Source organism: Fusarium pseudograminearum, chromosome 1, assembly GCF_000303195.2.
Source record: "Fusarium pseudograminearum CS3096 chromosome 1, whole genome shotgun sequence".
Taxonomy (NCBI): Eukaryota; Fungi; Ascomycota; class Sordariomycetes; order Hypocreales; family Nectriaceae; genus Fusarium; species Fusarium pseudograminearum.
This window is the reverse complement of record NC_031951.1, coordinates 2,440,202-2,455,929: the sequence shown is the minus strand read 5'-3', so window position 1 is coordinate 2,455,929 and position 15,728 is coordinate 2,440,202. Positions and strand designations below refer to the sequence as shown.

Sequence of the window (15,728 nt, the reverse complement as noted above, 5' to 3'; positions counted from 1 at the left end):
CCTTGCAGCGAATTGTTAAAACCTCAGTGCAAGTGTAAGTGCTCACAGTCGGGAAGAGAGTATTACAAACGCAACAGAAGGTACAGCGTTATAGTTCCCAGAAGCAAAATGAAATCCAGGTTTCGATATACCAAATAAAAATCATTTTACCTTTAAGCTTATGTACTTGACCGCATCGATCGGCTCCTAAACTTACCCTGCATCATTTCTCGCAACACCAACCCGAATATTGAACTGGAACTCAGCAGAACCCGCAATCGCATACCGCTCCTCGCGCCACTAGCCGTTGAATACTTTATTAAAAAGTTTAAAAGTGAGCTGGCTGGTTCACTGTGGTTGTCTATGCGACGGCGTGCTAGGCCGCCTTCCGAACTGGGATCATTGCGTTTATTTGAGCAAGTTAATTATCGTCTCAAACTCGCTCTTGTTCAGCCATCCCCGCATAAGCTCACCCTTTCGGGACCAAGTCAATAAGCGGTAGGTGAGAATATGGGAGATGCTTTGGGGTAACTTGATGAAGAATATCCGTCTCATGTATTATACCAACAATATAAAGATATATAAAAACCCATATAACAAACGCAACCAAGTCAAACGAGTGGATTATCACAGTGACATGTATCCACGGATCCATACAATAGACTCCGATCAAGACCCGTCCTCTACCGGACACCCACCCCGTCAATATTCACACCAACCCCCGAATGCCCGGAGGCGGGGCCGGGATGTCTCCTGCAGAATCACTCACAACCCTGCGAAACTGCCTCACGCCAAGCCAATAACAGTTCGGCCCTGGGCAGCTTCTAGATCTAGAGTCAATTGAGGCCGAGCTAAACTTTGGTTGGATGTTGCTTGACGTTGAAGAGAAAAATGCAGGATTCCTGATGTCTATAAAATCAACCGATGCGCCTGTGGCATTCCCATTCGCCGTTCCTCATCCCCTCGCCCACATCACTCGCCAACTCAATTCTCCAAGATGATCGCCTCCAAGACCCTCATCGGCCTGGCCACCGTTCAGGCTGTCTCTGCTCACTTCGGGCTTGTCTTCCCCACATGGCGAGCTGATACTCTTACTGAAGAGAACGAGGACCGCTACAGCCAATGGACTTATCCCTGTACGTGTAACCGCATGCTGAGCTTACATTTTCCGTTACTAACAAACACCAGGTGCTGGTGTCGACTACAACAAGAAGAACCTCACTGACTGGCCCCTCGAGGGTGGTTCTCTCACACTCGACCTTCACCACGACTGGTCCTACATCTTTGTCAACCTCGGTCTCGGCGAGAACACCACCAACTTCAACATCTCCCTCACACCCGAGTTCCTCAACGCCACCAACGCTGGCACCCTTTTCATTGAAGAGCTCACCCTTCCCTCCAGCGTCAATGTCTCGGACGGAGATATCGGCAGTATCCAGGTTGTGACTGTTGGCGAAAGTGGTAGTGCGCTCTACAACTGTGCCGACATCCGCTTCAAGAATAACGCAAAGGGACCCAGCAACAAGACTGGCGATGTTGACTACGTCATGATCAAGCAGCAGGATGGCAATGGAACTGAGGATAGTGGTTCCAACTCCTCGTCCTCAGGAGACAAGGGTGACAGTGGCAACGGAGCAGGCATGGTTGGTGTCAACACGATGGCTTTGACCTCTGTCGTGGGTCTTGCAGCCGCGTTTGCAATGGGATTCAGCCTATAGATAGTATACCCGTCTGCTAGATACAAGTGCGATGAAGCATAATAAGCCATCATTCATAACAGACCAAATGGCCTCCCAAATCTAAATTACATGCTGAACAAGCATAACTAGCCAATTATATCATGTGCTGAAACAAAATAAAATATGTAACGTCTAAAATCATTAACAGGGTATATCCAATCTGGGTTGGTTAGCGATGGTTGACTCTTCGTATATCAGGGTGTATGTAGACTTACCCTCCTACTCATATAAATCCGACATGTAACACTGAAACATATGTAAAACCAAACTCCGGCCCTGGAAACCAAAAAAAGAACAACGTAATTATGTATGCGAACGCCGTTCCGGCACAAAACAGATAGCGAACTGTTGCCCCTGCACGAGACTTATCCCGCAGCGACAGCAACTTGATCAGTAGCCAACTCTTGTAACACCTTGGCCATGGTAATGCGATGGTTGGGATTGGGGTATAACATCTCCTTTACGATCCGCTCGAGTCGATCCTTGGGGTTGAGGTTCTCTCTCGCATCAAAGATCTCGGTGAGCCAGTCTCGCATCTGTATAATGGCTGGTTGGCCATTTCCATGCTGCTTGTGAGACGTGTTTGGACTGTTCACACCAGCGATTAGCCAATACAGAGGTCGAGGATGTTGTCGACGAGCACGAGAGTCGGGAAATGAGATTTTGCGCAGCACATAAAGCATGGTAACACCGAGTGCCCAAGTGTCAGACGCAGGCCCGCGCTGCTTCCGTCCAATGAATTCCGGAGGAATGTAGTACGGTGTTCCTCCAGTCGTCGGCGAATTGGCGGCCAGGGTTGAAAGTCCAAAGTCACAGAGCACAGCACCTCGCTCTGGCGAATAGAGGATATTGGCAGGCTTTATGTCGTTGTGCACCAACTTGCGACCGTGAATGTAGTTAAGGGCGCCGGCAATATCGCACAGAATCCTGGTAGCGTCGTTTATATCCCCCAGGAACTCATCATTGGCTTTATTTCTCCAACGAGGCGCTGCAGTGAGATCCTTGGCGTCGATGTGCTCCATGTAAAGGGACAGAAAACGCGCATCTCCGCCGTAGTAGCGTACGATGGACTTGTGCTGCAGGTCTTCCTGACTCCTGCACTCACGTAGCCACATATCGGCCTGGCGGATAACGTTCCGCTCGTGGAGCAGTGACTTGTCATTAGAGTTGGCAACGCGCGTCTTCAACACCTTGACTGTGACGATGTTGTCTGGTACGTGGGAGTGTGTTGCTGTATACACCGCAGACAACGACGTGGAGGCGATGGGCTCCCGTTTAGTAAGCTGATACTCATCGAGCTCACAGACACTTGGAATCGCAACAGTGTCACCCTTCTCGGCATCCAGCAAAGCATGTCCATTCACAGTGGAGAGCTCTTTGCTTTCACGGCCATTCGGTAGAGAGAAAACCAGGGGATCAGCAGAAGGTCTCAGGAACATGATCACACCATCATCACCAGGCGTGTCTGGTTCTGAGATACGACGTTTCACCCTCTTCTCGTCATACTCTGGAGTCAGAGCTCGCTTCCCACTCGAGTTAATGGTGGGGGTGCTTGAGGTTGGTGGAACGTCCTCGGGGATTGTAGGTTGCCTTGGTTGAAAAATTGTCACTGGTCGCTTCTCGAGTACTCGGAAATCAATAACCTCGATGTCTCGAACAGTGATGCGCCAGGTACCAGGTTTCAGAGCCTTGGCAGATCCAGGATTGATGATGTGAGCAGCACTGACGGGGGGACTTGACAGCGGCGTCGGGACAACGCTTGACAGAGAAATCGGCACGTCTGACTTATTCAAGAAGATGACCTTGTCACTGGCAGGATCATAGTATAGCTCACACCACAGAGGGGGTCTCGGAGAGGCATCTTGAGTCTCACCGGGTATACGGACGGAGAATTTGATATCCTTTGAGGTCTGAGTCACAGCGAGAACTTTGTGCTCAGGCTGCTCTGGAGACGCAACCTCGGCACGGAGAGCAAGCCACTGACAACTTTCACTGCCAGGACTCACAGCGCGCGAGTTGGGAAAGCTGGCCAAAGGGCGGAAGAGGATGCGGATGCCTTGTTTGTGGTGGTGATCCTCAACGTGTAGCTCGTCTAATGAAACAGCGGAAGAGGTAGTCGTGGGGACGGGTTCCTCAACGCGAATGCCCTTAAAGCGGGCGTCAATCTCGGATTGTGAGAATGGCTCGGTGCGCTCCTCTGAGATAAACTCAGAGAGCCCGAGCCTTGGTTCTGCCATAAGTTTGGCTATGTCTGTTTGCCATCCGACGTTGGTAAGCAACCTGAATGTAAGACGGTGGCAGCCTGGCAAGTGAGGCTAGAAAAAAGTGAATTGAGTTGAGTACCTTTGACCTGAACCAACCAGCCGATGACGAATGGAAGGTTCAACAAAAAATGGTTATAATTAATTTAGTTGTGCGGTTGCTACGCGAACGATCGATCAAACGACGTAATGTTGCGTAGTAAGATGCGATGTTGCGCCAGGCTGGAAAAATATCGAGGACGTTGAAAGTATGAGTAAGAGGGGCTGAGACAGGCGAATTGATATGGGACAAAATGCACCTGTGAGGCGATGCACTCTAGGCAACCTGGCGAGGGGTGATGGAAGGGTTTAATAGCAGAGAGAGAGCAGTTGGGGAAGTGGGCTGTGGCTAGACAAGGTACTATATGTAGGTCCCTGCTTGGTAAGAAAAAGTAGGTAAGGTACAGAAAGAGACGTCAGATAAGTATGTAGGTAATTAGATGCAAATGCAGGAACCAAGACATGCAAGACAGGTTTGGGCTTTTACGGGATAGGTTTATAGTATGAATGGGGCATATCAGATGGACAGGACACGCTGGAGTTTTCTCCTCTAGGAGGGTTGAAAGGACGACATTCAGTTTCCAGTCCAGGTCAGGGACAAGCTCAAGACAGGCCTGCTGATAGCGTCTCAGACTCCACGAGGAACAGGACTGAATCGGGGTCGAGTCATACTTATCTTGTCTTCCGAGGATGGATCTGGTTGGGAACATGAGCCAAGAATGGAGAAAGAAAAGAAGTGGCCGATTTAACAAGAAGCGGGAGCGGGACGAACGGTACCAAGCGAAAGGGAAGCGAACGGCATTGAGCAGCTTGTGGTTGTAGCCTGCTCTGGAACCTCTTCACTGGGACGGGAGGGAGCTTTTGGAGTGTGGACTCCCCTAGGACTAGGACTTGGGGGCTCCATCAAGCGGCGGGTAGGGCTGGATGAGATTGACAAGGCAGATTCAAGTGGAGGGGGAAGGGGAAGAGGACACAAAACGTTGAAGCCACGACGGTGATTGTGGCTGTGAAGCTGTTCTCACCTAAGAATAGGTGCAATGTACACTGTCTCGCAAATTGTATATATAGATACCTTTTCTGATTCTTCAATCTGACATCTCCTGACAGTTTTTGAAGGGTTGATCATCCTTTCTCTACTACAGTAAGCCCTTTGACTGCACGATGTCAATCAAAAGGCGAACATGGTACGTAGAAATAGAACCCCGCGGAACACGGTGGTCCTCTTAACTGTGGCTTCTCTTACACTGCTCAGGCGGGATCTACTATGACGACACTGAAGCGGCTGAAGAGAAGACCGCAGCATGACTGAACTGTTATCGAGATCAGGGAAGCAGCAGGCTATATAAAGCAGGGCAAAGATTGCCATGAAGTAACGTGAGATTGTCACAGTCGTTACGAACAGAGACATTATTACGAGGTCAGTCATTGTCTTATCGTGTTTAACAAATGATGGAGATTTTGTGGAATTTCGCCTCTAGTTGTCCTCGTGATGAAGTAGTGGAGGCAGCCTGTCAGCTGGGCGAGTTGTTATAAGTGTAAAAATGAGTCAATATATATATGGAATGAGTTTATTAGAACATGTAGCATTCATCGTTTATTTCATTTCTTATTGAGATATTGTAAAATCACGCAGTAAGCTGAGTTATTTGGTGATGGTGTTGTGAGTTTCGTGTGAATGACAACCGTTTTTTTGATGGAATCTCTTGGAAGGCCGACGACGGACGAACTCAAACAAATCTGCCGCATTTTCACAGAGGAAGGCATCAAAGGGTGTGATGGGTTTTGATGTTAGTGGACGCCATCATGCAGCTAACTGAAGAGAATGCATAAGCTCGTCCCACTCGCCGCTTTTAAAGCGTTTTCATTGGTTATCGAATATGCAGGCGCATCTCGTGCTCTCGGGGTTTCGGGGCTGACAACCAATCACAGCCCTTGTCGGCTTCTGCCTCAGGCATTTAAGGCCGCACCAGTGGCCTTTAGGTTGCTGGGGGCCAAGCGCACCCTGAGATATGGGTATGGCTCTTGCCCCCCCAGAACCTGCTGGATTCTGTTTCTCGTCACGCCCGACTCCAAAATACGCACGATCTTCACCAAAAACCAAAAAAAACAACACCCGAAAACCCCCAGAAGAGCCCTACAAGCACTTTTTACTTGCTTCGTTTCAGTGTCATCACTTCTTGACCGCTGAACATTTTTTTGAGATTTTGTCGCGATGGCTATGATATAGAATTTGACGCTCCCACGAGCTTTTTACGCGTTACACCCTGGGCACTCTTACTGGACACTCTCTACTGTTTCTCGAACCTCGAACCACTACCATAACCATACCATAATCCATCCATTCTTTTCTTCCGAACCGTGACCTCGACATGGACGATCCAGATGTAGCATGGCCTGCCTGGAAATTCGGCATGAAGAGGGATGACCTCTTTACCAACCTCCACCAACAATACAACACCTTTACCTTCAACCTCCAAGATCCCGAAGCCTTCCATCATGACGTTTACGAAATTTCCCACGATGCCGATACCGTCGACGAGTTCCACCGCTTGATGGCTGAGCGAAAACAACAACGGCTCTGCGAGTTACACGAATCCCTCGAGTCTCTCGCCGTTGAGATCATCGCCAACCCCAAGTTGATGGACTCTGAGCATTGGCAGCATGCTCTTCAACTTTTCCGCACCAAATCTTTTGACTCGATCGTCCGTTATTTTGCAAGCTACCTCCCCGCTAACTACGTTGATCGTAACGAACGCGATCACGATACTATTTCTATTGCTTCATCCTCTTATTCCGAAGCCAACAGCGTCAAGACAGACAGCACTACGGCCAGCAGCGTCGACGGTGTTTCAAGTTTCTTTGACGATGAGCCTGTCATGAAGAAGAAGTCCCCCCTGTCTATTCACACAGACATGCGGTCATCTTCCATCGTGCAGGCGCCTCCTTCGCCGCCCCACTCTGTGGTTGCGCACTCAGATGAGTCTTCTGCTTCGTCTCCTATGGAGTCGCACCGATACTCCTCTAACCCCCCTTCTCGTTCCATGTCGTTTTCTGGGTCCGTGTCAGGGCCTTTTCTTCCTGACTTGCCCCGATTACTCGTTCACGACGACGATGAGACCTCACAGTCCGATGATAATGACGAGGCCGTCATTTCGGATTCGGATTGTGCAGAGAGCCAGTCGTCACTGGACACCATGGATGAAGGGGAGCAACCTCAAGAGTATGAGGACGATCTCGAAGACGAGGACGAATTTCCTACCGCTCAATTTCCTGAAGATGCTAGCGACGCTTTCGATTTCTGTAACGATACCCCGGAGTCCGATAACACACCAACTCCTCGACAGGAGACTACCGCGTCCTGCTATGTTGAGTACAAATCCGTTGCGGCCTGGAGAATCCCGTCTCCTCGTCGTTCAACCTCCCCTTCGCCAAAAACCCATGCCTACCGCCGAGAAAGCTCAGTCCTGATGGACATACGCCGGAGCCCCGAAGAATCACTAAGTAAGATTCAAAAAACTATGCACGATAGTCAAAGGAAACGGCCGGTGATTTGGAGAAGGCTGGATTAGCGTTTGGGGAGGCAGGGTGCTTTGTATATACTTGAAGCAAGCGATAGATACCTGTATCTTATGACTTTTAACTGTTTTTCTAATCATTTCTTGCTACTTCCACTCTCAACATGATCACTCTGCTATATATATGACCCTGACAAAGAGGCTCTGGTGGTCATTTTTAGGTGAGAATGCCCTGTTTTTAGCACCCTGACTGAGTACTATGCCGCGCCTGATGTACCTGCAGCATTTGACGTGACCACCGCGTGTATCACGGCACGTGGGTCATGTGGTTATGGTGTTGACATGCGACAGCGCAACATCACGAGACATATACCACGACTCTCCTGCGAGCAATACAGTACTGAGCAGTGCACCACGTGGATCAATGACGTACACCAGGACCTGCTTTGGATGAATTTCTTGACGATTATAGACGGGATCGAATCGTACCTTGCATGCTGTTCCTGGCGTCGACGGCTGTCAGGGACGCCACGCGAAGTTTGTTGTGATGACATGGTAAGTTTGTGTATGCATGGCTAGTATTGTACGATACGTATTACAGAAGGACAACGTCGCTCTCACAAGAGGGCAAGGTGAATAAGTCCAAATTAACAGTAGGTGATATAGCTCTACACTGTGTATTTCACTCCATCTAATAGTTAATGAAATAATAAGAATGCAAGAAATATTAATATGCCGTCGCTGTTCATCCTTGTCCAACTATTAACTAGGTATCATCGTGAACCCTGTAGATTTTTTACTCTTAGCTACAGAGTGAGGGACAAAGTCAGTATTAGACTTTGAAAATATCGTATAGCCACCAAGTATCGAGTTCCCTGAGGAGTAGTTGTGAGAAAGTGACTATTTGTTCAATGAAAATTGCTTGTAAATGGTACCATTTGTTTTGGATATGAGTGAGGCATCTCACCCAAGAACAAAGTGGGTATCACCACAACCCTCACTTTCATCTTGAAGTATCTTTTGACGGATAGTTGTCGGCTAGTCTTACTGAATTATTTCATTTCTAGTTTCATGAAGTATGAGATATTGATGAGAGTAAGCACCCGATCGGGTTGACAGTAATCTATTGAACGAGGCAGCTCATGCAAGTAATATCCTTGTGCTCCCGCCCCCGCATTTATGACTGAACTTCGTTTCAACAACAACTTCAATCCCAGTCATGGCGTCCAAGACGACAGCCCCCTTCGGGGACTGGGAATCACCTATCTCATTGGACTCTATAGTATCCAAGACAAGATCACTCTCGGCACCACGAGTTAATGTAGGCTCTCTTGTTCTTGGTCAGGGAAGTTACTGATGGGCGTAGCTCGAATCGGGAAGGGCCTTCTACGCCGAAAGTCGCGAAGATGGGAGCACGACGATTGTCGAGATCCTCAAGAATGGAAGAAAAGAGGTTCTTCCGGCAGAGTATAATGCCAAGAACTCTGTTTATGAGTATGGAGGCTCACCATATGCCGTTCTACCGGATGATCGCATCATATTTTCCAACGAAGACAACACTGTTCATATTGTCGACCCTGATAGCATGAAATGTTTCAAACTGGCTGGAGGCCCAAAGCTGAGATACTCTAACTTTGAGGCAAATCCGAAGTCTGACTGGGTGGTCGCCAACCAGGAGGACCACGAGCACGATACCCCCGATGGCGTTCGCAATTACATCGTGGCGATCAATACTCGAACAAAAGACACAGTGAAGAGGATACTCGATACTGCTGATTTCTACTACGAGCCTTCATTTAGTCCCGATGGATCAAAGCTTGCATGGCTGGAGTGGAACCATCCCGAGCTGCCTTTTGACGCAGCGAGACTTTATACTGCAACATGGCACGTCCAGGGTTCTATATCTGACATTCGTCTCATCGCAGGTAAGGACCGTGAAGGAGTCGCAGAGCCTAGATGGGGTCCAGATGGGTCCCTGTTCTTTGGCAAAGAGGTTGGTAATTACCGTCGCTTGTTTCATATCTTTCCAGGCAGCGATGAGCAGCAGGAAGTGAATGTGAAGGGCCTGGACAATGCTGAGTTTGGCGAACTAAGGTGGTTCCAAGGATGGTGAGAGATGTTACATCTTCAACTTGAGAATGCAGCTAATGGCTTCAGTCATACCTATGTACCTTTGTCTGAACGACAGCTTGTTGCCGCCCCTGTCATTCTTGGACAATCCAGAGTGGTTCTCATTGACCTGGAGTCTAAATCTTGGAATGACATTGGCGACACTGGACGCTTATCCGAAGTGAACCTGGACGCGGTAGCTCGACTAAGCAATACTTCAGTTCTTGTCATTGGAGCTGGTGACACTACTGGAAAGGCTCTGTATCAAATTGACGTTGAAGGCACAAGCCAAATCAAGGAATTACGAAGTTCCACAGACGACAGCTTTCCCGAATCCTTTTGTTCCAAGCCCTTATTGAAATCTATCCGATCAAAGGGACTTCCCGAACGGGAACTGCATGGCTTTCTCTGGCTGCCTCATAACCCCGACTACCAGGCACCAGAAGGGCACCTTCCTCCTCTCATTATGATCAGTCATGGCGGCCCGACATCATACCTAGGTCCAGGCCTTAAACCGCGCGTTCAGTATTTTACCTCGAGAGGTTATGCGGTTCTGGCTTTCAACTACAACGGCTCGTGTGCTCATGGAAAGGCATACCGCAATGCTCTCTGGGGAAACTGGGGGTTGGTGGATTCAGACGATGCTGCCGAGTTTGCAGATAATCTGACAGAGACTGGCCAAGTAAGGGCTGGGGGGGTTGGAATAACCGGTGTCAGTGCAGGAGGATACAACACCCTTCGAAGCTTAACCCGTCATGCAAAGACATTTGCTGGTGGAGTTTGTCTCTCGGGTGTAAGTGACATCAAACGTCTGGATGACTCGACGCACAAGCTGGAATCCGACTATACGGACCACTTGGTCTTGGCAACAGATGTAGATGGAAGCGAAAAGGACAAGATATGTCGCGAGAGAAGTCCCTTATTTGAAGCCCACAAGATCACGGCTCCACTGCTGCTTCTGCACGGTGGTGCGGACAAGATCACGCCGCTGGACCAGGCTTTGGAGATGGCTAGTGCTATTGAAAAGGCAGGTGGCGAGGTTGAACTGATAGTTGTGGACAGCGAAGGTCATGGATTTAGTCAGCCGAAGAATGTGAAGCTCTGGCTGGAGGAGGAAGAGAAGTGGTGGAGAAAGACATTGTTGAAGGGATAAGGAGGTGGGTGATTTGAGATAAGGACTGACTTTGGGGTTTGTGGAGTAACGTCTTTTGTTGTCAGAATTAGTGGTTCATGGCCTACGTCTAGTCAGTTGAAGTCTGCTCTGGATCCTATTTTGACATGTCCCCTAAGCTGTTGATGATAATTCATCAAGCTGGCACACTACAGTAGAAAGACAAGTTCTAGAAGTTCAGTACAGAGCAACAACGTCATCAGTTAGCTGCTCAGAAGAAAATGGAAAAGATGAATACTTACAATAAGAACACCCTTGAGAAGTTGTCTCATGCGCTGTGCTTGAAGCTAGAAATAGAGTCGGAGTATCTCTTAGCTGCCCAATACCCAGAGGACTAAGTCAATCCTGATCAAAATCCACGGACATGGAACCTGATGCACCATCTTGGGCTTGAGATGACTCAGGAAACACGAGGCAAGAGTATAATGCGTGGCCTTGGGGCCCGTGATCATGACGATACCCCCTTTGTTAGTTTATCTTTAAATGGGTTTGATAGTCACTTCGTTCATTAGATTGATGAAGCTGATCGTTGCTCTCAGGAGCAGATGGTGGGAAGCTAAAATATATGGTTCAATTTCTAGTTCCTGGGATAGACTGGAAGCGGAATCATCATCTAGAGGTGGCCTTAACTTTGGGTAATAGAGCTGTAAGTGGGATATTTACAGTCATGATGCCTCCAGGAAAGATAGTACTTGCCAAGTTGTGAGAGGTTGAGATTCTAGAGTCAATTTTAATGAACACGGGCTAAAATATAGACAGTCTAAGAGCTGGTCTAAGATAGCATAATAACTATACAAGGTTTGGGCAAGCAGTATCAGGTTTTCTACAATCCTGATGACAAGGGAACATTAAAGTAGGGATATGCATATGTTGGCCCTGTGGTGAATATAAATATACATAATGTTCCATATCTACGCTATAGGCTACTTACTGTATTGTCTTACTATTGCCCTACTTTAATTGACCCCAGACTGAAGCTCTCCATTGGATTTCCAAACTTCATACTCGAAGTCAGGCTGGAACTCTGTATATAACGTATTCTATTCACAAAATTAGTTAAATCACTCGCTAGTTCACAGACACAAGAACTTACCGGGTCAGCATTATATCGATACGTATACTCGGCGGCCTCATCGCTGATAGTGTTCCTGGGCAATCCGGTACTCTCAACCAAGAGCTGAACCTCACACGTCCTCTCCATGAGGGAGAATAAATACGCTGCTTCATCAACAGTTCCTCCAGCTGTCAACAAGCCATGGTTTTGGAGAATAACTGATCGGTTCTTGGGGCCCAGAGCTTGAGCTATGCGAGCGCCCTCGTCGTCCTCAAAGACAACGCCCCCAAAGTCGGAGTATACGCTGTGGTCCTTGTAAAAGATGCATGCGTCTTGGCTGATCATGTCGAGAGGCTTGCCGAAAGTCGACCATGCCTTGCCGTATTTAGAGTGCGCGTGGCATGCAGCGTCAACATCGGGTCTGGCTTTGTGAATAGCTGAGTGGATTGTGAAACCAGCTGCATTGACAGCTACACGATTACCGCCGATAACTTGGCCATATTCGTTGATGTGAACCATGTCACTTGCTTTGAGCATACCAAAGTGAACTCCCATTCTACAACAAACATATCAATAAAGAAACAGATACAAGGTGAATGATTAAACTTACGGGTTAATCCAAAATGTATTACGGTCAACGGGATCTCTCACACTGATATGTCCCGCTGCTCCTTCGGTGAATCCCATACGGGCAAATACACGAAAGGCGCCCGCCATATGTTCAAGTTGCCATTGGCGCTTCTTATACGGGTCCTCAATCTTGGGAATGCCGGGGTAGGGAATTCCGCCTGTTGCAACCGCAGCAAAGTTTGTGTTCACTGGCTCCGCAGTTGCTTCGGCACTGGTAGCAAAAGATGCCGAGCGAGGCGTAGAAGAGTTGAAGGTTGTCAGAGACTTGGCAGTTAGTTGTGTTGAGGGAGTAATGAGGCGTGATTTGGCGGCAGAAGTGCTAATTGAGTGAGATGGCTGCTTCGAGATGACTTGCCGAAGGGCTCTGGCTTGGAAACGTGTTGATGAGAGCATCGTCAGGTTGGTTAAGTTAAACCTTGACTGGATGTATAGAGTACAGACTTAAGTCATATCAAAGGGAACCCTTGGTGAATGTCAATTGCATGTAGGAACAGCTCTGCCTTCATATAAGCCGGTGTACAGATGCCGGGATAGACACCGACAGAGTGCCCCCAAACACTACCTGCACCGGCCCGGTCGTTGAGATCGGCAAACTAACAAGACGTTTCCCCGCGGGGAGATAAGACCATACTAGTCTTGGCATATTCGTAGTCTAACTACATACATACTTGAAGCAGAATGATTTCCTTTATTAAATCTCATGACATATTGGCTTCTCACACTCCATCGTTCGTGGCATGCAGAGGTTCATGATAATGGATGGCATTTTTAGTTGTTAGGCCAAATGTAAGATCCGTCTATATTCCCTTATTTAACAATCATCAAGTATAACAGTTTTATCATTCTATATCCATGCGCCTAATCAGTGTACTTTGCTCCATCTGTACCATTCGGCTTGGCACGATCGATGCGACCAAGGTTTTGTCCATCCGTCCAGCCACTTGGCCGTCTGCTCAGCTTCCACCTAACTGCCATGCAGAGTGCACCGAAAGTTTTGATACCAAAAGCCACCCAGAGCAGGATCTCGGAAGCCAGTCGTCTCCTCCCATGCATACTGATGCCATCGGGCAATCGCTCCTCAAAGTAGCTCAAGTAACGGACAAAGAATACTGAGTTGAGGCATGTATGTCCAGCGGCGATGCCGAAGAAACCAGCCGAAAGGGCCCAGTAGGCAAGGCGCACCTTGTCCCAGACGTAATCGTCAAACTGCTCGATCTCTTCCTTACTGCCCTTAGGAAGAGGGCACCATCGCTTGCCAATGATGCACCGGCACTTCATCCAGTGAGGTCTGTTGGGGATAATCCATTCACGGAATATATCCATGGTGCCCAGCAAAAGGGCGGCGACAATGTTAATCCAAACGTTCCAGCTAGGAATGGGGAGCCCCCCGCTAGCCAGAAAGCTTCGCCAAGCCTCAAAGAAGATATTGCCGCACGGGTCTTCATATGGACCGGGCTTGGGGCAATTCCAGGTATCTTCAGGAAGCCGAAGTGTTGAAGCAATCTGGTGAAGATCGTTTACAATAGTAGAGTGATATCGTAGTCCAGAAGAAGTAATTCCAGCCTTGGGAAGACCTCTGGGCGCTGTGGGATGTTCCCATCCAAAAGAACTGGCATACCAGTGTAGGCGCACCAAGAAGCGCGAGGTGTCATTGTTTGAGATAACACCATCAAACTGAGTAATTGTTAGTTATTTGGAAGAGCCGGGAAGTAGAAGATGAAGCTCAAAAAATTGATCTATGAGATATATGAGATAAAAGTGAGGTTTGGTGAAACATACTGATACTAGAGCCAGTGGTCTCCAGAGAAGATGGTCAGGATCGCCACGAATGATTGTGGTACCCGCGATAAAGACAATAAAGACGAGTATAACTGATATGACGCTTCCAATTAAAGCCAGTATGAGTAGAGCATCAGCGACGCCCTTTCTCGTAGGCTTTGTGATGTACTTGAGCATCATGGCTGATGGCTCAGCTCGAAAACAGACAGATTCTGATGCTGACAATAACAATGACGTTATGAGAGTTGAGACGAAATCGAATACTTTAATCGTGTTGTTAACTTGAGAACTGATGGGTTGAGTGAATGTTTAGAAAAAACAAAGACACCAACGACAATTTGAAGCTGATTCGTGCCCCTATTCAGCTTGTGTCGTGTAATGTCTAGGTAAGGTATGTATTGGATGAGATGGGAATCAGCCTCGCTCACTCTTTGACGATATTACTATGCAGGCGAGAGAGAGGAGAGGGACCGAACTGGGTCTAGTGGAAACCCGGTTTCCTCTCATAGCCCGGGCGGAAGACATCGGGCATATCTCAGGGGGTGCTTCAGTGGTGTCAGCTGCACGTGAGACCCTGAACATTGATGCTAGCCAGGCTATTGATCGCTAATGACAGCTATCCCAATAACAGCAAATAAACATCATTCGAGTGTATAATTATGACTCTCCAATTTCAGTTCTCGTTTAGAATGGACTAATTATAGGGACAGCACAATCTCGCGAAATAGATTGGAAGCTATTTATTCCTTCTACCGGATCCTATTAAACCCCGAAGCGACCGTCTACCGGGAGCATGGTCGAGACCCCTTGTTGGATCTTCAAAAGACTCCATTTCCAATTTCCATGACCACAATATAAATTCACATCACATGTTTAATAATGACCCTTGACTTCTCTGAGGCCTCCATTCTGTTCCCCTTGTTTTTAGTCTAGTCACTCTTATCAATCGGTAGATGAGATAAAAAGCCAATGGTCCCCCAAAGTGATAAACTACTGCAGCTGCATTCCTGAGACGAGACGAAACATCAACAAAAGCCCGTCACATTAAGCACGACTCTGAAGGATTGCTGTGCCGCTTATTAAGATACCCAACCACGAGCCAAGGCGGCAAAACGGATCATCGAATCTCGCGGAAAATATCAGAAACATGAGTGTTTTGTTTGTCTGCTCCGATCTCCTTATAGTTCCGATGCAGATGTTTTCAAGCCATCGGTGGCTAGCTTAGTAGGGAGGTAGGTAGGTATGTTCGACAGTGATGAGTGGACCATTATCATGTTGTTATCCATACTTATAAATGAAGTACTCATTCGATCAGTAAAGAGATATGAGTTTAACAGTAAAATAAAAAAAAATTTACTACAACATTATGTTATGTTATCCATACTTTTATCGAGACTGAATATAGCTCCTCCATGACCCATCCTACCTCTACCTACCTACTGTTGTGCTTCT

General features: G+C 47.8%; 6 protein-coding genes across 6 annotated transcripts; 3 read left to right on the top strand and 3 right to left on the bottom strand.

Moving 5' to 3' along the window:
- Positions 1 to 976: 976 nt before the first annotated feature.
- Positions 977 to 1,697, top strand: FPSE_09220 (uncharacterized protein; the record flags this gene model as incomplete). Its single annotated transcript, XM_009262337.1, has 2 exons — positions 977 to 1,115; positions 1,168 to 1,697. The coding sequence occupies 2 exons, from the start codon at positions 977 to 979 to the stop codon at positions 1,695 to 1,697; spliced, it is 669 nt and encodes a 222-aa protein (XP_009260612.1).
- Positions 1,698 to 2,083: 386 nt separating this feature from the next.
- Positions 2,084 to 3,955, bottom strand: FPSE_09221 (uncharacterized protein; the record flags this gene model as incomplete). Its single annotated transcript, XM_009262338.1, has 1 exon — positions 2,084 to 3,955. One exon carries the CDS (start codon positions 3,953 to 3,955, stop codon positions 2,084 to 2,086), a length of 1,872 nt encoding a protein of 623 aa, XP_009260613.1.
- Positions 3,956 to 6,387: 2,432 nt separating this feature from the next.
- On the top strand, positions 6,388 to 7,587 carry FPSE_09222 (uncharacterized protein; the record flags this gene model as incomplete). The annotated part of the gene is made up of 1 exon (XM_009262339.1): positions 6,388 to 7,587. One exon carries the CDS (start codon positions 6,388 to 6,390, stop codon positions 7,585 to 7,587), a length of 1,200 nt encoding a protein of 399 aa, XP_009260614.1.
- Positions 7,588 to 8,752: 1,165 nt separating this feature from the next.
- Positions 8,753 to 10,795, top strand: FPSE_09223 (uncharacterized protein; the record flags this gene model as incomplete). Its single annotated transcript, XM_009262340.1, has 3 exons — positions 8,753 to 8,854; positions 8,900 to 9,642; positions 9,691 to 10,795. 3 exons carry the CDS (start codon positions 8,753 to 8,755, stop codon positions 10,793 to 10,795), a joined length of 1,950 nt encoding a protein of 649 aa, XP_009260615.1.
- Positions 10,796 to 11,769: 974 nt separating this feature from the next.
- FPSE_09224 (uncharacterized protein) lies at positions 11,770 to 12,890 on the bottom strand (the record flags this gene model as incomplete). The annotated part of the gene is made up of 3 exons (XM_009262341.1): positions 11,770 to 11,853; positions 11,907 to 12,423; positions 12,478 to 12,890. 3 exons carry the CDS (start codon positions 12,888 to 12,890, stop codon positions 11,770 to 11,772), a joined length of 1,014 nt encoding a protein of 337 aa, XP_009260616.1.
- Positions 12,891 to 13,355: 465 nt separating this feature from the next.
- On the bottom strand, positions 13,356 to 14,456 carry FPSE_09225 (uncharacterized protein; the record flags this gene model as incomplete). Its single annotated transcript, XM_009262342.1, has 2 exons — positions 13,356 to 14,171; positions 14,277 to 14,456. 2 exons carry the CDS (start codon positions 14,454 to 14,456, stop codon positions 13,356 to 13,358), a joined length of 996 nt encoding a protein of 331 aa, XP_009260617.1.
- Between the last annotated feature and the right edge of the window lie 1,272 nt (positions 14,457 to 15,728).